Source organism: Paramacrobiotus metropolitanus, unplaced genomic scaffold (genome assembly GCF_019649055.1).
Source record: "Paramacrobiotus metropolitanus isolate TYO unplaced genomic scaffold, Prichtersi_v1.0 Parri_scaffold0000002, whole genome shotgun sequence".
NCBI lineage: Eukaryota > Metazoa > Tardigrada > Eutardigrada > Parachela > Macrobiotidae > Paramacrobiotus > Paramacrobiotus metropolitanus.
In genome coordinates this window covers 2,631,511-2,653,069 of record NW_026570222.1, presented here as the reverse complement: position 1 = coordinate 2,653,069, position 21,559 = coordinate 2,631,511, and the positions used below count along the sequence as shown (strand labels likewise).

Here is a 21,559-nt window from a genome sequence, read left to right as displayed (position 1 = left end):
CAAAATACACACTTACCAGCGGAACGGGCGGTTGGCGGCGCACCGGAAATACGTCACAGATTTACTCACGGCAAAAGGCTACCCTAGAATCATGGTCTGTGTATATAACTACATACACAGACCATGCTAGAATTTACTTAAAAACCTAATATATAAACAAATTCGGAAACATGGTCTGAATTAATGATATCTTGAGCCATACTTTCCCTCGCGAAGCATTTTGCATAGGCAGATCTGGAAAAAAATATTCACGCGCTATCGTTAAACGACCACGGTTAATTAAGAGCTTAAGCAAATTATCGTTGAATTTTAATATGACGACTTTTCTAAGGTCGTAAAAAACATAAAAAATTTGGGATCTTAGTATTTAATTGTGTCTTGCTGGAGCTGTGACGCAGAACCGGATATCGGTGACCTTTGCACAAACAGTCGAGAATTAACCGAATTATATACAGAGTCTGTATGTGCACTTGTACATGGGCCGATAAAAATTAATAAGTCGATGCTACTTCCACTTTGAACTTTTAGTCACAGTCCATATTTACAGTGCACCACAACAATGGACACACACCTGAACCGCTTCCGTATAGTAGCCAATTAATTGTGATGAGCATTCGTATTAGCGGTGCTCACTGTGTGGTAAAAGTCGTATCAGCCTTATCAGACGCAGTAACAATGGCAGTGCAGGGTGACAATATTATGGCGATCTGCCAGAATTTATATAAATTTACGCTAAAGGTTTAGCATCCACAGGATTCAACTCTAGTTCTTCGTTTTTAACTGCAGCAGCTGTTGTTCAGTGCTAATCGGTTGCATCAGCCTCCTTCATCATGAAACGCGAAGCGATTTTGGTTGGTACCCTATTAGGGTCAATGTTAGCTGGTATTTGTTATGCAGCGCCGGAAGTCTGTTGTGCGGATTTAGGCTGTTTCAACAACGACGGATGGTTTCATGTAATTAACAGGTAAATCATGTTATTCCACGTTGTTTACTGCGGTTTAAAGTAAGAAAAAACTACCACGGCCATGCATGATATACAGATGAATTTTTCTACTCTACGTAGGCCAATAAGTTCCTTACCTAACTGTGACCACCTGAGCCGATTCCGACTGCATCTCAACACCCGCAGTAATCCTGATACCACAACAATCATCGATCCTTACCGGCAGCCCAGCATAACCGAATCTGGATTTCAGTTTGATAAGGACACAAAAATTATTGTTCATGGTTTCACGGATAACTACGCTTGGAGCTGGTGGGCTGTAAGATTTCCAACCATACAAGATCTGTCAAAATAATAACAACGTTAATAAGCAAGCTGCTATCTATCTATTTCCTAATACTGAACTGATGTTTTTTTTTCTCCAGGACGTGAAGACAGCATATCTGGAAGATGCCGATGTTAACGTTATTCGCGTGTACTGGTGTAAGTTTAATTTAATATTTTATCGTCAGATCTAGATGTTACCCACTCCTTACAGTAAACTGTTAGCCCAAAGTCTTACTCAAGGGACTTTTTGTATTCGTTAGCCTTATGGCTTATAGGTAAAAGAAACCACAAACAATACCGGAACTATAGCGTGCCTTAGGTATAGAGCGATATATAAAATATATATTCATAAAAAGCGATATATTCATAAATTCAGAGCGATATATATTCATAAAAAGTTAATTTTCAGCGACCGCGAATACTCCGCCACTGGTGCAGGCTGCCGCAAATGCTCGCTTATTGGGAGCATATGTGGCCAAATTTGTCAAGCTGCTTCGAAGTGATTACAACTACAGTCCATCCAGAGTTCACTTGATCGGACACAGGTACTGTAATTACCGCACTCTTTTGCACTGCAAATTTTTCTCTTCTTTTTTTTTGCATAAATATAAATATTTCTTTTGAAATATTATAAATCCGTTGACACGACCCTTTCTTAGCATGCAGGCTAAACGTAATGCCTGATTGCACTGTGAACACCATGCATACTGTAACACTACCCGCTGTTTCTGAACAGGTTTACGCTTTATTTGCTTTAAATTTTTTAACTGTGCATAGTTTGGGAGCCCAAGTCGTTGGCTATATCGGGGCAGATGTCGGGAAAAACGGAACTAAGGTCGCCAGGATCACCGGCATCGATCCAGCCGGTAATGTAGTAAACTGAAGACAGATTGCAATCACAGTAAACCGCTAGGTTTTATGCAGAGAGTGTGCTTAAAACCGGTGGATGTTGTTGCAGGAATGTATTTCCAAAATATGCCTAATTTTGTTCGTTTGGATCCGTCGGATGCCGAAGTGGTGGACACAATCGTTACGGACGCTGGAGTGGGTGTTGTGCAATAATGCATTACCTTTTCGAGCAGGATTATTTGAATGCAGTACCGAGTACTGACTGTTTCGATTTGTTTGCAGTCAATTCTACAAATGGCCTTCGGAAGCACGCAAAACATGGGACATTTAAGTTAGTCATAAACAAGTTCTAGACAATTTAGTTTTATAGCAGCACTTTCGTTTTGGTTTACAGACTTTCATGTTAACGGAGGCTCGGACCAGCCTGGATGTGATCAGAGGTATGTACGTTAATAATTCTTAAAATATTTATACAAAACAAAGTTATTTCATGAATAAGACGTAAATTGTTAGCTTCAGACAGTACAAAGTATACACAATTGCAAATAGGCGTGTAATACAAATAGTACTACAGTTTGTTTCATAGGTGATCTTTACCTTTAACGTAATAACGAATACCTAGGCTTGTGATATTCAAATTATTTGCCACCAGAAACACTCAGAGTTGAATTTTGTCATTATAGGTAAATTGTTTATTTTATTGATTACAGTTTGATTAGCACGATAATTAGTGGACCAACCTCATTCAACACTTCCTCCTTCGGTACGACGTAATACGTATAGCCAGGATATTTGCGGCTCTTTTCATCGCTATACTTTGTCCAATCTTTTAAGAAATTGAAAAAGAATTATGTACGTTCTTTTTAGTTAATATTATATACTATTAATTTTACTAATAATAGTTACATCAAAACATAGCACAAATTATTCTGATTGTTGATGTTTCATATGCACTTTATATTCAGACACTGCGGCGACAGTTACTCAGACCGGGTACCAGGCTGTCATGTGCAACCATTATCGAGCATTGGCCGTTTTTACAGGTGCCTTTTTTGCCTATCTATTGCTGATATTTTAGCTTTGTAAATTAGCCACTTTTCGAGCTAATCATTGCCCGGGTACATGTTAAAAGAATTTTATTTTAGAAACCATCAACCGTCGCAAGTGCCCACTGACCGCTTACCACTGTAGCAGCTATGCAGAAGTATGTTTTGCAGCTGCGTATGCAGATATTCCTGTGCCACAGAAATAATAACTTTAACAAAATGGTTGTTTGTTCTTTATACAGTTCCTTCAGGGAAAATGCTTCACTTGTAAGAACGGAGGATGCTCCAAATTAGGCGAACATCAGAATTCATCTCTTGCTGAAAACGTCCAGCAAAAAACATTTTACACTTTCACGACGGATCGACCATCCTACTGCAGTGAGTTCGATATTCTTACTGTGTACTTCAGAAAGTAGTGTTTCCCACACAGCCGGCGTTGTCGGCATCTCGGAAACTGGGACGAATCCATTATACCTTTTTTTGCAGCCAATGCCTACCGCTTAAAATTCAAGTTACAAGGAAAGAACGTGGCAAGCGACTCTAGAGAAGTACTTTACTTTTGAGAACATCCCAGGCCTGTCTACATGTATTGCACATCTTGCAAATAATACCTTTTTAACCTGATATATAGGAAGAAGGGCATGTATACCTGACACTTCAAGGATCGCAAGGATTCAGCAGTCGTTTCCAGCTAACTGCTGAGTAAGAATATATACCTATTGCATAACAGTTTAGACGCCGCAGCCTGCATTCTTAAATTTACTGAATAAAGTCACAGCTTTCGTATTTGACTGTCTTTTTCGTCAACACTACAAGAACATTTAATACTTCTACTGCATGATTTTCTTCTTTAGATCTGCCTTTTTTATTTCGTTTAATCCACTTTGATAGCGGAGATTCGTGTTGACTATAAACGTTAACGTTTCCACTGGTGTCACTCTAGGGAAACTGAGTTCAAACCCGGCCAGGAATACGGTTTCTTGTTCCATACTCCACAGCAGTTCGGCAGCGTAGTCGCATTGACCTTCGAGTGGGATGCCCGGTTCAATATTCTCAATCCCACGGAATGGATACGACGGCATTATCTGTTTATCGACGGCAATCTGGAGCTGACAACACAGGATGAGGTCACCACATACTTCCGCCTGCCGTCCAACCGAGTCGAAGAGGAGAAACCCGTGCGAGCAAATTTGGTGTCACGCTTTTAATTGCACAGTACTGGTCAGCACAGTACATTTGTAATATTGTGCTCAACTGTACCTTAATTTAAGAATGTCTTGTAATTTTGTAAAAAAGTCAGATTCTTTTATAGTGACTATTGTTGCGAGTACTTGATAACAATTTTCCGCAGCAACTCTTTACACTGTACAGATAGGCTCTGCACCCCATCTCCTTCCAAGCCTGGTACAATTTCGAACAAAACGTTGGCGGTAAATAACTTGAAAAACAAAAATTATCATATTCTGTTACAATCACGGCATCGAAAAATGAGTAAAATTCGCGCGTTACATGGTGAATCCGAGCGGACACGTAAAGCATAACAACTCGGAAGCATTAAAGCCGAACATAAAACAGGAAATCACTATTTCCAAAAATTGGGATCGGCAGCGAATTTCCTTTTGAATGTTTCGTACCAGTTGGTAACAACCTTCAGCGGAACATAAGATTCGTTGGGATTGGCAGGATTAGACACGGAAAAGGAAACAGCATAATTGCAAAAATTCTCCAACATTTTTGTACAAAACTCTTCATTGGAACTTCGGTTGGAAGCTTCGGTAGATGGATTACCCATGGCGGACAGACCGGCGAGGCTTTCTACGGAAATCCCCAGCTGAGCCACACTCGAAAAGGGAACACCTCCGAACAGCGTCAAAGCGGTTGTTTGTCCAGGAACACCTTTAAAAATGTGATTATGAATGTTAAAGTATCGTCACAAGATACTTTCATAAAGTTTTGTTGATAAGCACACAGGCACACTATGCTCAAAGCGCTATTATGATAAGTTCATGTTGTTAGCTGTTTACAGCACTCCTTTTAACCTCACCTGCAGTGCTGTCGTCTTTCTTGGGCTTGACTATCTTGTAAATAGCACTCGGCTTCTGATTCGATAAAAATCCCAAAAAAATCCACTGCTGCCCGCCGCCGTCTGCAGCGGCATCGGGCCACGAGAAATAAACTGTAAGAAAATACAACATTGCAAATTTCAGCTCCTTACCAAATTCATTTCATTGTCACTACTATTGTCAATCAAACTCAATTTGTATAAAAGCAAGCGAAAAAACGACTACACAATCAACAACTATTATTCTTACAAGTTAGTGTGAGCGACATGTAGCAACCTACCTCCTGCACCAAATCCTTCCGGGATTGGCTGAGACAAGAAGACAACGATGTGATTAACTGATTCTGCTTGCGGTATGGCGGTGATAAATTTGCCTTGGCTGGGATCGTTCCCCACCGGCTCCAGCATTTGAATCTGTCGACCATGTCATCGAAATTAGCGTGAACTCTGTTTGAATTACTTACTAATCCGAACTGCGCAGATTTAAAGTAAATACACGGTCACGCTTTTTCCTTTACCAGCATCATTATGCCAGAATCATTACATAACAGAAACGATACCTACATTAAAAAATCAATGTTAAAGAACTTACGGGTCTTCCAGATATGATCAGTCCAAATAATGGCTGGGCCATGTCAATCCTGCTCCCGCTACTGCTAGCATATACATACAAGGTAATCACCTTCCACAGCTCTATTGTGCACGGTGTCAAAAACTACTCGTCGCGGTTACGTTACGCTCAATAACTGTGCGAATAATCATAGTCCATAAACGCGCACGAACCTAAACCAATAATTACGAAGCAAATTAGATAAAAAAGGAAAATCAGATTACCAGAACCGAAGTAAAAAATTCAAAATAATTTCAAAACTGCCTGCTAGACTACATTCTTAGCAGCCGCCACGGGGGCGGTTACAAGTCATCAAGATGCAGGCAGTCTGCTTGCTATCCGCCCGGGTTGTTGACGATAATAATGTTTTGAATTTTCAGTAACACCAGAACCCGTTTATGCATAACTCTACTTTAATTTCTATTATTTTTACTTATATTGCTAATTTACATACAGTGTACACAGTCACTTAATAATTCTATTAGTGCTATGGTCCTACCGCTTTGATCCTTCTCAGTTTCGATTAACTTTACGATTAAAGTCCACAGTGCATGCAAAAGTGCTTGTAAAATTGAAAGTTGTATATTATAAAATAACGTTTACCCTTGACTTTAATTTGTTCAAGTTATTGTCTTTTGTAAAATAAGTGGAAGTATTTCATCAGCTGCTAGTGTACGGAGGTGGCTCTCCCTCTCCAGTACGCGCGGGCACGAGACCGCGCAAGGCGGAAGCAGGAAGAACAGAATATTAATGCGAAACACATGACAATTTTGTGCCTTTCGAACCCCTTGCGGTGCATCTCCAGTATTCAGTCTTGCTGGGCGCGCCGGTGCTCCATAAAATTGTTTAGCTGCGTCAAACACAACGATGTTATGGCTTAGTAGGTACCACGGTATACATTGCCATTAAGTAAGCATAAAGCGTGGTATCACATTGTAATTTGTGCAGACAAATTTCCGAACCGTAATCTTATCGGAAAGCCGGTTGCAGCATATCGCAACAATAGCGTGTACAGGTATGAAGGGTTCAGAGGTTAACAACGCTCTTTAAAATTAGTTTGCAACATTTCTGGAAAGTCAGCAAACTGTGCAGTGACAATAGCAGATACATATTCGCTGCAACTGTTTTACCGTGTTACTGAAGCCATTTCTATAATCATGCAGGATGCTGTTTTCATGCTGTAAAAACAACGTCTACAAAAACAAAAGGACTACATACTGTGATATGTGGTATGCAAGCGACGCCTAATTATGATAGTTATAGACGAAGTACGGATAGAATATTCTGCAGAACTATAGAAACTTTATTTGTTGGTAGCAGAAATCCCATTCCGATTGCTATCAGTGGCAGTACTTTTTTACACAAAAAATTAGCGCGCTCAGCAATTTGGCCGACGTGGACAATCATTGCGCAACGCCCATGAACATGATGCGTGCATAATGGAGTAACCTCGTTTTTGCCGGTGTATAATTGCGATCAGCCGAAGATCGAACAGGCTGTTTCCGGGACAACAAATTGTTGACCTATTAGAGATGGAATACTAGCTTGCAAGTGAGTACTGCGCACATGCCAATTGTCACGCAGCACCAGAACCAAATCTCCATAATTCCTTTCCGATCGAATTCCGGTTTTGTAGTTCACAGACTTGCTGTACGTGCAATGCGATTTAAATTTCAATGCCGCGTTATCTTTTTGTAATTCGTCAAAACATATGACATTTGTTTTAAGCTCTATTCAGTAGAATTCGTATGTGCTGATAAATTTGTGTAGCCACAAGAGCGTAATGATGAGATCCTAGTTGTGGCATTGTAGTAAACTTGCCATTTATAGGCTTTTTGTCAGCAGATATTTTTTTTGTCTGGAAAGGTAGCTGCCACGTTTTATCGCTAGCTATAAGCCTATATGTAAACACAAAAGTACTGTATATGCCTTTCGTCTACATAGTAAACGTATTTGATTAGGTATATGTCAATTAAAATGCATGCAGCGTTTTAACGTAGATAGTGATCCCTGCAGAAGACAAACAGCGTAAGGTTGTTTTCAGCGGTTGCTTGATTTTCAGGAAAATTCCCAGTCATGTCGGCAGACGATCCAAGGGACATGGTTGTTGACGCTGAGGAAAGTATTCAAGTAAAGTATAAAGTATCTGACGGCAATCATCTCCTGCTGGACATTCCGCCGGTCAAGACTAAAATTTGCGAAGAGCACACATCTGCAACATGGGATGGTCAGGTGGACTATAACACTCAAGAGCATTCCACGTTTTGGGACACATGCAAAGATTACGGCATCCGGCTGTATCATTCCTCTCTGCTCTGCTTCCTGTTTATAACGTCTGCATATGGATTGTTGTCGTTCTCGATACATATCTATGTAAGTGATCTCCCTGTTCGTATTAAAAGCGTATGTACGAATTACGCCGTGGTACGGAACAAATTTTCCTTGCTATCATAGATTTAATACCGCTACAAACGCTATCCACATATTTTGCGGAGGTACTTTCAGTTTTATTATAATCATAATCTGCTGCAGCACCTGCAAAGCATAATATGCGCATTTCTTTTAAACTTTTTATGATTTAAATTTACCCATAACTCCACAACCGGTTGTTACTCCCACAAACGGTTGTACAATAATGTTTGCAAATCATTCGGCTTCACAATAAAGCAATGGAGAAAAGAGTTTGATTGGAAGTGCGCGAAAGCGATTGTTCCCGTGCATGTACAGGAATTTGATACCCTTATTAATATACCGGGCAGTTCCCTTAACAAAACTACGTGCCGCTCGTAAAAATAAAACAAGCTGCAAAAAAACATAGAACCGGCTTTGGTATGGTGTAAAATGAAGAAATCTACAGTTTTAGTATATAATAATTTCTTAACCAGAAAACAATGACCCTTTAACTGTTGGCAGCTGTTGATGAACTTTCACTTGTATTCAGTGGTGTTGTGGTTTAGAGCCTCCGGGTACCCAGAAACGATCTGGGAGTGGCGTGGATTGAGAACTCCCAACAGGGCCAAAACGTCTTAGCATTTACTGCTGAATTCAGCTTGGCCAATGATAGTGACCGCATTCTTCGCTTGTTTAAATCTAATACGAAAGGAATGGGATTAGGATTTATTAAGAACACTTCCGGCACGCCCACCATGCGTATTGTTCTGAAGTTGTACCCTAACGCCGATGACAGTAAAGATCGGCCAGCTCACCAGAACGACACTGCCATCAAAGACGACAACCGCACCAAAAGAAGCATCCGCGACAACGACCTGCCTTTATCGCTAGACTGGGAACAATTTGCAGCCTATGAAGACGATTATCCGGTTCGTTTGGATGTTCATCTTGAAAACTACACCACGTCGGATTCAGACAATACGACAGGTGCACAGTAAAATCTGTAGGTCTAGAAGCACTAATTTTAATTACTGAAGGTAAAAGACGTTTCTTTCTAGAATCAACACATTACTTGCGTGATATGTATAAGTCATATAATATTTACTGTGGCCTCATATAAGTGCATCATACATACTTAACCTTACCGGTAAACATTATGTTTTGTGTTCGTTTATTTTTTAATAGAACAACAAGATTTCTTAAGGAGTAGCCTGCTCATACATCCTCTTCCTTTTTCCGGCTACGAATTTATGCTTTGCAGATTTGGTAGAAGAACAGGAGCTTGAAACGGTTAAAAATGAAAATATTGATATCCCAAGTACATTTGATCCGTACGCTGAAAAATGTCGGCAGTATTGGAATGATTTCCAACAGACCCAGATATTCGCGGCTGCTAATCGAGAACTGCAAAAAATTCAAAAAGGACTGGAAGCTGTTTTGTCAGGAGCTGAAAACGCAGAACTGGATATGAAAGATGATCCACCGATAGATCAAACAAAGCGGGATCAAATAGTCGTACGACAAGCGATATATGAGCTTTTGAAAAGATTTGGCGGAAAAACTGAAAGGTCAGATATATCTACAAAACTAATGCAGTAACTGCAGTCTTTCTGACATAATGACATTCTATCGTTTTAACTCTGACAGCAAACATAAGTGATTCAGCAATCGTTATCGCTTTTTGCAGTGCTTTCCACAAAATACGTCAGCGCAATAACCATTAAACGGCCACAATTTAAGCTACCTACAAGATCTCAAGATTCCTCTTTACTGTGACCCGTTAAAGGAATTCTTATAAATTTTGGTAGAGTATATATTTTATTGTTATTGTTGTTTGTTGATCATTCTTAAATTTGCCTTCTGCATAATTATTGTATAACTATCTCGTACGTCTTGTTCGTACCGCTACTTCAATGAAGTAAACTCGCTTGCGTCCGTAATGCGTAATAATTAGATTTAGAGGTATTGCCGAATTGCTGATTGCCGAATTGCTGATTATCAAAAAAGTAACATGTATTCGCCCTCAGATCCAACATGGGACGGAAAATCTGATCACATGTACATCCGCATGTTGTTTATGCAAAAGTTGAAAAACTGTACCAACTAACAATACAATTAATGCAACTACAATATTGTAACAACAGCCTATCTGGCTGCTGTTCCAGTGGGTTGGCGATCAGCCTTTACCACGATTAAGCGGGCGCTGTTAGGATGCAAGGTGGCACGGGCGGCAACGATGCTGGCCGAGGACGCTCTTACTGATGTAACGCAATTACACAGGTGGCTCCGATTGGGATGACGCTATAGTTCATCCTAAGCGGTCAAACGCAACAACGTACGTATCTCAAGGCATGTTTAATGATAACGCAATGCAAGAAACGGAGCAAGGTTTAGGAGCAAGAGTTTAGGACAAGGTTGATCAAGTAGATGCAAGCTGAGTATAAGACTGAATTATAGAAATTCATGAGAAGGGAAACTAGCCGGTAAAGTGGACACAAATTTATAACGCGATGGAACGGTGAATCATAACTGGGTGGTCTTATCGGGTGTACAAGTATTATCGCTACAATATCCATAGAAGTACGAGTATATCTACATAAGTAGAATTACACTCTGCCAGGTGTTAAAGCGTTTGATGATTCTAAAGACAGCATCGGATGTTTTGGCAATATAACTTAGGCAATTTAAAGCAGTAGTGTCGGGTTTTAGCCGTGACAGTTATGAATCGAAATAAAGTTTTCCCAAGTAGAATTTATGAATACCCACTCTGTGCGTGTTCCACTGCTGACACTACGCAGCTAGATAAGGCGCATTAAACAGTGATTTGGAAGTACGAGCCTTTTACCGCTGAACTGCTGTTAATTTAATTATCAGTTAGGGTAGAAAGTTTGTTGGGAAAAAATCTGAAGATCTTTTATGAACGAGTAATTAGCCTTCAGTTGATAAGATAACTGTCGCCAAGAAAACTACTGTTTACCTTGTGTATGTCCAGTTTGCCGACCCCATTTTAAGACTAATTGCAACAATCACAAAATGTTTCAAATGCAGGTGTATAACCGTGCTTTCATGACAGTTTCGTAGGTAGTTATAATTAGCCAAAACTTTGCGCAGATAATAATATTTTACTTATTTGGAAACGCTATATCATAATGCAGCTGGAAAATAAATTTACATGGGCGGATTACACGATCTTCGTCATATCGTTGTTGGTATCCCTTGTAATTGGTATATACATGACGTTCTCGGGAAAAAAGAAAAAGACTGTCAAAGATTTCTACCTTGGGGATCAAAAGCTTAACTACGTTGCCGTTGCGCTCTCGACCGCTGCAACTTATTTGTCGGCTATCGGGATTTTAGGTAAATTAGTATTTGGGCAGTAAAAATGCTGCTTTGTTCTCAAGATTTTGTACGCAGTGCGTAATTATGTACTTGTATACTTGTACAAATAATATATCCCAGTGTCGCTTTGTATGCCAGCATTAAACCAGAAGATGTGACACTAACCTGCCGCAGGCTTCAAAATATTTTTTTGATATCAAGATTCAGATGTGCTAAGAGTAATAATATTAAGAAAGTAAGTTTGACGATTCCCCAAATGAATAACACATAATTATATCATGGTGTACAACAGAACTGTTAACTGACAACACTATTTTTTACTAATAAAACTAACAATACTACAGAGTATATTTTTGTTTAACTTATCTCATTGTGTTAGGTTTATTTATCTGTATATTGTTTAATTTTACTACACTAGGGATTCCGGGTGAGGTATACACATTTGGATTCAGTTATGGATTCAACACGATCTACAAACTTTTCATGCATCTCACATGTTTGTTTGTGATAATTCCCTTTTTTTATAACCTTCAACTGCCCAGCGTGTACGAAGTAAGTAACGCTAGTGATACGATCTTTTATTTGTTTTTGGATCACTTAGAACTAGTGAATTTAGCAACAAGTGCATATCATTCCAGCCTATACGCATCCATCTTTTTTATTCTTGATTGTATATTTCCAGTCGCCTGCTGGACTTGAAAACTTCTTTGTTTTGCATTTCAGTATTTCGAGCATCGGTTTCATCGCTCTTTGCGCTTGCTTGCATGTGGTTTATTCATTATGAACATGGTAATTATATAATGTAACTTAAACTGCATGTTATTATTCTCTGCACAGTGCTGCACAATGCTGCACAGTGCACATGTGAAGTAAAACATATAAATATTAAATTTTGTGTTTGCAGATGTCATATATGGCAGTTGTCCTTTATGCTCCAGCGTAAGCAAAATAATTTTCTTTACTGCGTGGGAGGTAAATAAAATGTGCCGCAACACCAATAATACATACCAAAATATGTGAAACGGTTTTGTTCTGCATCTGTAGCTTACTTACTCGTAATTGCCCCTTCTTTTCTCATTTCTTCGTTTTTCAGATTATCGTTAAGTCAAGGTATGCAACTGCAGCTCTGCAAACAGGACTTTACAACAAGTCGGCACTCAAGCAACTGCAAAGCTGTGATTATACGAGTATTACCGCATGATAGCCCGCATCTACAGAAGCTTATGCCACGATTTTTTGCAGTCTCCGGTTTACCAATCTGGTCAGCCATTTTAGTCAGCGGGCTTATATGCACAATATACACCGCACTAGGTGGAATTAAGGCCGTAATCTGGACAGGTAGCTAAAAACATCCATGCATGACTGAAGGGATAAAATTGGTAATGGGAAGGAAATGCTTCAGATGCATTTCAGATGAGCGTAATGGCGGTTGGAAACATTGCGGTGTTTGTCTTCGGTATTGTATCAGCCGGTGGCGTCAACAAAGTGTGGAGCACTAACTACGATGAAGGAAGATTAGGCATAAGGTGCTTTTTGTTTAGAAACAATTTTAAAGCAAGTGTTTTTACAAATGTACATACTTCTGTAGATGATCTGACGTTCGTCTTCTTTGAACTAGTTATAATTTCGATCCCACAATTCGTCACACATTTTGGTCTGTCGTTATTGGAGGTTATTTCACCGGTGGATTACCCTACATATTGAATCAATCTCTCGTGCAACGATTTCTTTCCGTCAAGTCACAACGAACGGCGCAGAAGTATGCGCTTATAATAATTGTTGCTTTACCACAAAACGTTCTGTAATTTTCTTTACGATCCAGGATGTATGCAATTAATATCCCCGTTGTGTGGATTTGGGAATGGATACTCCTGATAATGGGTTTAGTCATGTATGCATACTACAAAGGCTGCGATCCGCAAAAAGCCGGCAGGATCGAAAGGCCTGATCAGATGATGGCCATATTTGTCCAGGATACGTTATCGCGTTTTATGGGGTTCCCGGGACTGTTTCTAGCTGTGGTATACAGTGCTACATTAAGGTAAAATAAATAATTACCTGAGTTAGCATGGAACTATAGCAGTATAGGAAAGTGATCTATACTACTAACAGTATGCGTAGCAAATTTAGCAGAAAACTGTATAATCCTACAGGTACAAGACTACAAGTATATCAGGTTAAATACATTAATTTTAAACTGCTTTTCATAACAATATTTTCTTGTGCAAATCAATAATATAAAGGCTTATGTTGTGCGTTTTTGCATTTCGATGCATATTTCATTCCTCACTTCAGCACCGTTTCATCAGGAGTCAATAGCGTGGTAATGGTGCTGAATGAAGACTTCATCATGCCAGTACTTCGCCGTAGAACCAAACTTCGAGACGAAACAACGGTTCGAATTTCAAAATTTCTCTGTAAGTTTTTCTTCTTTTAATATGATTATTGCAATGCGCTAACCAACAAAAAACTAGAGCTAATCTTTTGTACCGGCATTCTATAGCATTTTGTGTCGGATTTTTGGCGATCGGTATGGCTTTCGGCGCCTCGGCTATGGGAAAACGATTAATGCAACTATGCTTAACCATAACCGGACTCTGCAGTGGGCCCATTGTGGGTCTTTATATATGTGGCACTTTACTTCGATTTTGCAATACAAAGGTAGCGCCGTTCATTTAGGTACTAGCGATGTTTGTTCATTAAAGCAGTGTAAATCAAATGGACTGTGATTGGCTACACCCGGCACACGATTGATATTTGCAGGGCGCATTGACTGGTGTACTTATTGGAATCGCTTTGAGCTTCTGGATTGGTCTTGGAGCTTTCGTAGCACAGTTACCGCAGGTGACCTTTCCGGTTAATGCCGACTCGTGCAATTTCGATCTTTCCGGGCCATTCCAGAACCAAACGTCTAATCTGACCCAAAGGATTGCTTTGGGTGCGATTGAAACTGCACGCAATTGTAACTATACGGATAGTCCGCCCAAATACTCACTTGAATGCCTTGCGTAAGTTTTGAAAAAGTTCCAAAAAGACGAAACACGTGAACCAAATGCCATAATCAATAATATTATATAGTTTAATAACTACAATTTGAAAGGTGTGTTTTATTACAGGACTCCAACAAGTACTCCTGAATTATCCGGTTTAGATGTTTTGTACAGTATAAGCTATCAATATTACGGGTTCATTGGCGCATTCACCACCATAATTATTGCCACATTAGTCAGCTGCCTTACAGGTTGGTACACAACAGGCATGTCACACTGCAGTTCGATGCTTAGCTGTGTAATGCACGTCTCGCAGATTCTTTAAGATTTTGCAAGTTCTGCATATATCATACATGCATGTGTAGGATGGGATTATACAACTGTTTTACATGCAAGCAAGTATACTTCTATTGTTACGGTGCATGCTAATTCTTGCTTTCTTGTTTTTGTTTTAGGCGGCATGGGTTCCCAGATTATCCCAGAGAAATTTTTTTTGTATAGCATATTTACCTGCTCTAATAGGGAACGAAGGGTTGCCACCGTCAACAACACGGAATATATTACTATTTCGCAATTTGAAAGCGGTAATACACCGCTGGGAAACCTTGTCGACGCTGATATAAAATGATCCCTTATATTTGTAATTTTACGAGTATGATCTGATGCAAAGTGCTACAGTAGTAAATAAAATACTCTGACAAGCGACTAATGGTGGTCGGTGGATGGACCCGGCCAGATAGATCTGCTGCAAGCCTGTAACAAACCGTAGCAGGACTTCGCTCCTACACCGAAAAACCAGAACCATTTAACTAGAAGATTATTAAATTACCTGATTTCAGCTAAATTAGCGAAAGCTGACGTACAAAGATATATTATTTCAACGTGTGCACCTCAATGTAGAAACAAATAACAATCTTTTCTTTGATCCTGTTGTGATCCATCCGAGCAACCGTATGATAAGATAATGCCAACTAAACCCTCGGTATCTACATTGTTCGCAATTTCTGCCAGAAAATAACGTACGTATAACTAGAGACGTACAACTTTCAATAACCTTTTTTCGGGAAAACGAGGAAGTGTACCGAGTATAACAATTATCAAAAGAGCTAGTAATTAATATCGGTGTTTTATCTCGTGCGATAGGATTGTCGTGCTTTTATGAAAATGATAATGCAGATTAGTTTAACGGCATGCGATGCGGCAGTGCTCGGACTAATCGAAATGCGTAGCGAGCGTTTGGTAACAGGGTGCACTCCTTTGCCGGTTACCGTCGACTTAAATTTTGCTGTTTCCGTAAATACTGCATAACTGGATGCGGTAGCGATTATGGAGATACAGGTGTAGATTGGACTTTTCTAGCTGTTTAGTCTAAATATTTTTGTGAGCTCCGGACTACTGCGAGTTTAACTTCTGCTGTGTTTCTACGGCGGCTGCTCCACATTTTGTTTTAGTAAGCAATGTCAGCAAACATGGAGGACGCAACAAGTCCGGCCAGGTTTTCCATAGCGGATTATGCTGTGTTTGCTGCATCTCTCCTAGCATCACTCGGTATTGGGCTGTACAGCTCTTGTACCGGTGACAAAGCCAATACTGCAGATGATTTTTATTTCGGAAACCATCAAATGAATGTGGTCGCCGTGGCCTTGTCACTGGCGGCTACTTTTCTATCCGCGATAGGGATTTTAGGTGAGCTAAAGATTTTTTGCTACATCAGTGCATGCAGCGATAACTGATAAGTTGAAACATGTTTAAACGTTTACAAATGTGCATGTTCAACCGCATCCGATTAACGGGAAGATAATATGTACATCCGCTGCATGTCTTATATATAACAGGCGTTCCCTCGGAAGTCTATCATTACGGAATCGGTTACATCCTGCTGATGATCGGAGAGTTTATTTGCTCCTCAATTGCGATAATCTTTTTCGTTCCATTTTTCTACAGGTTGGAAATGAAAAGTGTATACGAGGCGAGTGGTTTTATTGTTAACACAGCAACAAGGACTGTTTTCTATATTCTGCAATAATAATTTCGCTTGTTTTGATGTTTTGCAGTATTTCGAGCACAGATTTAACTGGACCTTAAGAAGATGTGCATGTCTAATTTTCATGATCAACATGGTAAGTATTATTACTCATTTATTTTTTAGCAGTAATCGTGCAATAAGCATAAAAAAAGATTGCGCTCGACATTGCTTGTTGCATATATATATGTTTTTTATTCGGCTGTTAAACGTCCGTAATCAATGTAATAGCAAAATACAACATATTAATTTGCAGTTCCTCTACATGGCACTTGTGCTTTATGCTCCAGCGTAAGTTCATCTAAATTTCTCTTATTGTGGTCAAGTGTATCAAACGCATGTTGCTTGTTTCAGATTGGCCTTAAGTCAAGGTACAAAGGCCAGCCAAAATTCCATAAATAATCATAACAACTCGGTCTTTTTTAAAATTTCGTGTTTTTTAAGTTTATTCAAATTTCCCCGAGTGACACCGGTTTCGCATTTTATAGTGTCCGCACTTCCATTATGGGCTTCTATTGTTACTACCGGTCTTATCTGCACTATATACACCGCAATCGGAGGAATGAAAGCCGTGGTGTGGACCGGTACGCTAAATAATGAGTTCCGGTAGACCTGCATGTTATGTACATTACTAAACCATAAACAACTTACATGTTATGAAAATAGTTATTTGTGTGCGCTTTTTTAAACAAGATAAGTGACCGTAAATTTTTGCTTATATTAGTATTTTTTTAATTTTTTTTAAATATACGATTTTATTTTAATCCATCAGTTAAACACGTGTTAGAAAAACAGTTACAAAAACAACAGCTCGTTGTATCGATATTACAGCCCTGCCGGGCCAAGTTGGGGCAGTTTTTTAAAAAAATTACTGCATGTCTGCCGTCAATAAATAAATATTTATTTAATTTTTAATTGGTTGCGGAAGGTGTTAGGCATCTTTTGAGCTAAAGGTCTTTATGTTTAGAACGTGCTTCAAGCCACAGTGAAGTGAAAACTAAAGTAGACCAGCTTAAAAATACCGGTAAACCCGTATGGAGAGACAGCTTACCTCACATTCAGTATTTTATTAAAAATTCTGTCGAGGCCTTAATCTAAAGGTGATAAACCAGAATTGTTTATCATTCAGTTCTTCTGTGAAAAGTGCCTGACAACAGTCGATTCCATTCAAGCCTCTATGACCTTTGCAGTGCGTCGGCGAGCACTGTCCCAGTGAAGGGTGACCTTATTCGCGAGCTCGCCGCGCAGCCGCAAAATGCCGGAGTAAGCCGGTTTTGATGAAATCTCGTTCCCAAAGCGCTAAGCGTCATCTTCAGGCTTTTAATCCATGTAACAAGCCGAAGACACTCTGCTCCAGCAAACTTCAACAGCAACCATAACGTTTTGCTGCTGCCGCTTCGCTGGCTTTTTCTTCCACTCTTCTAGCACTTTCATCTCCCCGTCTTTGAGACAGTTAATTCTCGGCACACCGAAATTGACTAACAGGACCTATGACTTACTCATGGAAAGTATTAGTTTTAGGTCATCTCAATATATGTGCTAGGCAACCACATTTCTCGGTAGGCCAATATTAACATGCAAGTCTATGGGAGATGCCCCTTGTTGCAATGCTAAGTCAACTACTGACTGCACAAGATTTGTTCTGCCCCGTAACAAGCACCTTTTTGGTCACTTAACACTTTGCAGAAAAGCTCAAACAAAAATATCGATCGGTAAATTTACTGGAGGGGCTGATGTAAGCATCCCACAACGTACTACTACCTGTCCCCCTAAATTAATGCTCGACACCCTACTGGCTAATCAAAAGACTCGGATTTTAGTATTTCTGGATTGGCGATAAAAAGTTACACGGAAAAAGTCTAAACATAAATATAGACCAACGAACAGAAATATTTGCCAATTATTTTACAAAAGTGCCCCAACTTGGCCCGGCAGGGCTGTAGTATCGATAGTAGTATCGATACAAAGACACGTATTAAGTACCTATGTGTTGCTAACCGGAGCTAAAATTTTGCAGACGCTTTTCAAATGAGCGTTATGTTGTGTGGAATTATGACTATATTCATCCATGGATTAGTTATCAGTGGCGGCCCAACCAAAATCTATCAAGAGAATTTAGCAACCGGAAGACTGAGTGTTAGGTTTGCTCACATATTTTTTCCGCCGTGACACTTGCATAAACAACAGCCAGCTACAAAATACCTACACCATTTTCATGATAATATTGCCGCATATTAGCGCAATACTTATTTTTGGAGATTCGAAAACGCTTTATGTTGGCCACTTACATAACGTACGTAAAGCTGTATTTAATTACAAACACATTTTATTTGTGAATTATTTTCAGCTTTGATCCAGATCCGTTTCAACGCCAGTCGTTTTGGTCGTTGCTTATTGGTGGATTTTTTACCATCTTACCGTTCGGGATGAACCAAGCGACTGTCCAAAGATATCTTTCAGTACGCTCCAAAAATGCTGCCCAAAAGTAAATTATTCTCTGGTACTGCAGTTGTACTAACTACTAAGTAATTTGTACCTACATACTCTTATATGGCTCCATTTATTAGCTGCATACGGCGTTTGTGGTGGTGCGCTAAGGGTCCTAATGAGCAAGCTTTGTTTTGGCTTTGTTGCAGAGTCATTGCCATTCAGTGTCCCACAACGATTTTCTGGTGGTTGTTGTTAATTTTCACCGGGGCAACCATGTACACTTACTATCAGGGATGTGACCCCGGATTAAGCGGGAGAACTGAAAGGAAAGACCAGACCATGGCGCTGTACGTCTTGGACACTGTCGGTTATCTGCAAGGATTGCCAGGACTTTTTACGGCAGTCGTTTATAGTGCCACATTAAGGTGAATAACAAGTATTAATGATAAATTCCGGTGGAAACCACTCTTTTACTGAAGTATAAACTTATAGTGCGTACGTACAATTATGGTATGACATTTACGTCACCGACTCATCATGAGACAAATGAACTGAAGCTGTGTTTGTATTATGTATAGTACCGTATCCTCTGGAGTCAACAGCATTGTGATTGTACTTATGGAAGACTTCATAAAGCCATTGAGCCCGTCGTTGGCCAACGCAGAAAGAGCCGTGATGCGGTGGTCAAAAGGGTTATGTAAGTGCTGCCAGGTACCAACACTTTCGAATGCGCTAAAGGTCATGCCCGTTTACGTCTATTTGTTCTCGTTCACAATAAGATATGTAGTATTTCGTAGATTTTCAAAGTATAAACTGATTTTAGAATGTTTTTAGCATTTCTTGTGGGGTTTCTGGCTATCGGTATGGCTTTGCTGGCATCAGTAGTGGGACAAGGTTTAACTCAGTTTTGCATGAGTATCGAGGGAATGTGCGGCGGTCCTTTGCTGGGATTGTTCTTCTGTGGGATGATGCTGCCATTCTGTAATTCAAAGGTAAGCGTTTTGTCCTTGAAACGTGACAAAAAGCACCTTTTGAAAAATATTTGACGACACTACCTAAAACATGCCGTACCCATTTATATGCCGGTTTAACTAATCTAACTAAGCTTTGCATTGAGTACCTAGACCTTTTTAGGGGGCCACCGTAGGTATTATCGCGGGATTAGCGATGACCTTTTGGATTGGAATCGGTTCCATAGTGACCACGGCTCCGGAACCGCATTTGCCGTTAAGTGCCGATAAGTGCGATGAAATGTGGATGAGAAATACAACTTTGCTGAGCAACTTAACAACTGCCTTTCCAACGACAACACCGGCACTGCTGTCGGAAGCGTTTAGTTATTCGGGCACAACGCCAGCACCCGATCTGAATATTTTGAGCTCTACTACAGCGCCGCCTTTAAGGTACCAGGTAATTATTTGCTAATTTATAATTTCTTTGTGATACATATTAAAAATTAAAGCACGAATTTAAGGTTAAATTGTTACTGCTACATACTGAACGACTTTTATCGTTTTAAAATTCTGCCAACTTATTAAGTTTTTAAAAAAGACACTAAGTTGATTGGCAATGGAATACTTTTTGAAATTAAGAAGCATCATTGCAGTATGCAATCGTATGCGTTTCTTAATTGCAGTTTCAGCGGCGGGATCAGTAAAATGTACAAACTGTCCTTCCAGTACTATGGTTTTATCGGATTTTGGGTTACTATCATTGTAGCATCCATCGTGAGCCTTGTTACCGGTAAGCATGCAATCGCAACCACAATTACTCCCTGTACTTCAATAATTATAATCTATTTTGTTACGCCAGTACAGCTTAAGAATTTCGCAACAGGTGGCGAGGATACCAGCAGGATTCCAGACAGATTTTTTCTGTATAAAGTGTTCAGCGATCACAGCAAAGACGTCGAGGAGGTCGGCTATGAGTGGACTGGAAAGAATAACAAAACGTATCACTCTCTACCAATGGAAGAGGAAAATGGCGCGCATAGTCATAAGGGCACTTCTAAAGTGACAACTTTTAATCTGCCGGAAACGAGCGTCGGACCTAGCAAGGTTTACGCAGAAGACGAATAAATCGTAAAGCCCTAAGCAGTTAAAGCCGTTGATGCTTGAAACAGTACTGTAAATCCAGACAAGTTGACGGTTGTCATCACTGTTGGGCAATCGCTCGTGATGCGCACAGGTTATAAATTACCGAGTACCCAGTCTGTGTATGTCTCGCCGTTCATCACTGCATATTTATTACAAGCTTACGTTCCTCACGAGCACGGCGTTTTGGTTTCTTCATGCTCAAGTTGTTTCCTGCGGATGCCGTAGTTGTGGTCTGTTGCGGAACTGCGAAAAGCTAAGTGTGCAGCACGAAAAATGTGAAATAAATGCGTCACGACTCATGACTGTAACTGCCTCACTACAAGTACAAACCAAATAACCGTAAAAAATCAAAATTAAACGCTTTCAGTACGTTTAAAAGTACGGTCAGTGATAATGCGCAATACTGTATGATCATGACTAATAATCGAGGTTTAAGCATTGTGTTTCTATCCC

General features: G+C 39.8%; 5 protein-coding genes across 14 annotated transcripts; 4 read left to right on the top strand and 1 right to left on the bottom strand.

Moving 5' to 3' along the window:
• Window positions 1–577: 577 nt before the first annotated feature.
• On the top strand, window positions 578–4,622 carry LOC129585190 (pancreatic triacylglycerol lipase-like). Its single transcript, XM_055477784.1, has 15 exons — window positions 578–964; window positions 1,064–1,262; window positions 1,369–1,426; window positions 1,680–1,815; window positions 2,048–2,136; window positions 2,229–2,314; window positions 2,402–2,450; window positions 2,514–2,559; window positions 2,830–2,882; window positions 3,085–3,162; window positions 3,265–3,323; window positions 3,408–3,543; window positions 3,652–3,713; window positions 3,797–3,867; window positions 4,109–4,622. Exons 1-15 carry the CDS (start codon window positions 831–833, stop codon window positions 4,371–4,373), a joined length of 1,521 nt encoding a protein of 506 aa, XP_055333759.1. The 5' UTR covers window positions 578–830; the 3' UTR covers window positions 4,374–4,622.
• Window positions 4,467–6,099, bottom strand: LOC129585222 (protein OPI10 homolog). Its single transcript, XM_055477832.1, has 4 exons — window positions 5,820–6,099; window positions 5,509–5,641; window positions 5,210–5,341; window positions 4,467–5,061 (listed from the first exon to the last, which is right to left on the bottom strand). Exons 1-4 carry the CDS (start codon window positions 5,859–5,861, stop codon window positions 4,748–4,750), a joined length of 621 nt encoding a protein of 206 aa, XP_055333807.1. The 5' UTR covers window positions 5,862–6,099; the 3' UTR covers window positions 4,467–4,747.
• Window positions 6,100–6,913: 814 nt separating this feature from the next.
• Window positions 6,914–10,168, top strand: LOC129585199 (uncharacterized). 4 transcript variants are annotated; one of them, XM_055477802.1, is made up of 6 exons: window positions 6,914–7,066; window positions 7,158–7,487; window positions 7,900–8,210; window positions 8,795–9,215; window positions 9,490–9,796; window positions 9,916–10,168. In XM_055477802.1, the coding sequence occupies exons 3-6, from the start codon at window positions 7,914–7,916 to the stop codon at window positions 9,950–9,952; spliced, it is 1,062 nt and encodes a 353-aa protein (XP_055333777.1). In that variant the 5' UTR covers window positions 6,914–7,066; window positions 7,158–7,487; window positions 7,900–7,913; the 3' UTR covers window positions 9,953–10,168. The 4 variants fall into 4 exon arrangements, with proteins under 4 accessions (XP_055333777.1, XP_055333784.1, XP_055333772.1 ...); XM_055477809.1 differs by having other exon boundaries at window positions 6,919–7,388; XM_055477797.1 differs by having other exon boundaries at window positions 6,919–7,487.
• Window positions 10,169–11,263: 1,095 nt separating this feature from the next.
• LOC129581984 (sodium-coupled monocarboxylate transporter 1-like) lies at window positions 11,264–15,262 on the top strand. 4 transcript variants are annotated; one of them, XM_055473345.1, is made up of 14 exons: window positions 11,264–11,585; window positions 11,986–12,119; window positions 12,291–12,356; window positions 12,472–12,506; window positions 12,661–12,677; window positions 12,810–12,905; window positions 12,970–13,093; window positions 13,186–13,326; window positions 13,390–13,608; window positions 13,863–13,984; window positions 14,071–14,228; window positions 14,331–14,575; window positions 14,684–14,808; window positions 15,013–15,262. In XM_055473345.1, exons 1-14 carry the CDS (start codon window positions 11,378–11,380, stop codon window positions 15,183–15,185), a joined length of 1,863 nt encoding a protein of 620 aa, XP_055329320.1. In that variant the 5' UTR covers window positions 11,264–11,377; the 3' UTR covers window positions 15,186–15,262. The 4 variants fall into 4 exon arrangements, with proteins under 4 accessions (XP_055329320.1, XP_055329310.1, XP_055329301.1 ...); XM_055473335.1 differs by having other exon boundaries at window positions 12,661–12,905; window positions 14,071–14,180; XM_055473326.1 differs by having other exon boundaries at window positions 12,661–12,905.
• Window positions 15,263–15,780: 518 nt separating this feature from the next.
• LOC129582003 (sodium-coupled monocarboxylate transporter 1-like) lies at window positions 15,781–21,419 on the top strand. Of its 4 annotated transcripts, XM_055473375.1 has the most exons (15): window positions 15,781–15,895; window positions 16,009–16,243; window positions 16,393–16,526; window positions 16,612–16,677; window positions 16,837–16,871; window positions 16,935–16,951; window positions 17,069–17,164; window positions 18,598–18,721; window positions 18,928–19,065; window positions 19,217–19,435; window positions 19,589–19,707; window positions 19,845–20,002; window positions 20,145–20,413; window positions 20,647–20,753; window positions 20,847–21,419. In XM_055473375.1, exons 2-15 carry the CDS (start codon window positions 16,015–16,017, stop codon window positions 21,086–21,088), a joined length of 1,953 nt encoding a protein of 650 aa, XP_055329350.1. In that variant the 5' UTR covers window positions 15,781–15,895; window positions 16,009–16,014; the 3' UTR covers window positions 21,089–21,419. The 4 variants fall into 4 exon arrangements, 3 of the variants coding, with proteins under 3 accessions (XP_055329350.1, XP_055329361.1, XP_055329341.1); XR_008689573.1 differs by having other exon boundaries at window positions 15,798–16,243; window positions 20,145–20,420; window positions 20,847–20,986; XM_055473386.1 differs by having other exon boundaries at window positions 15,798–16,243; window positions 16,502–16,526.
• Window positions 21,420–21,559: the final 140 nt, after the last annotated feature.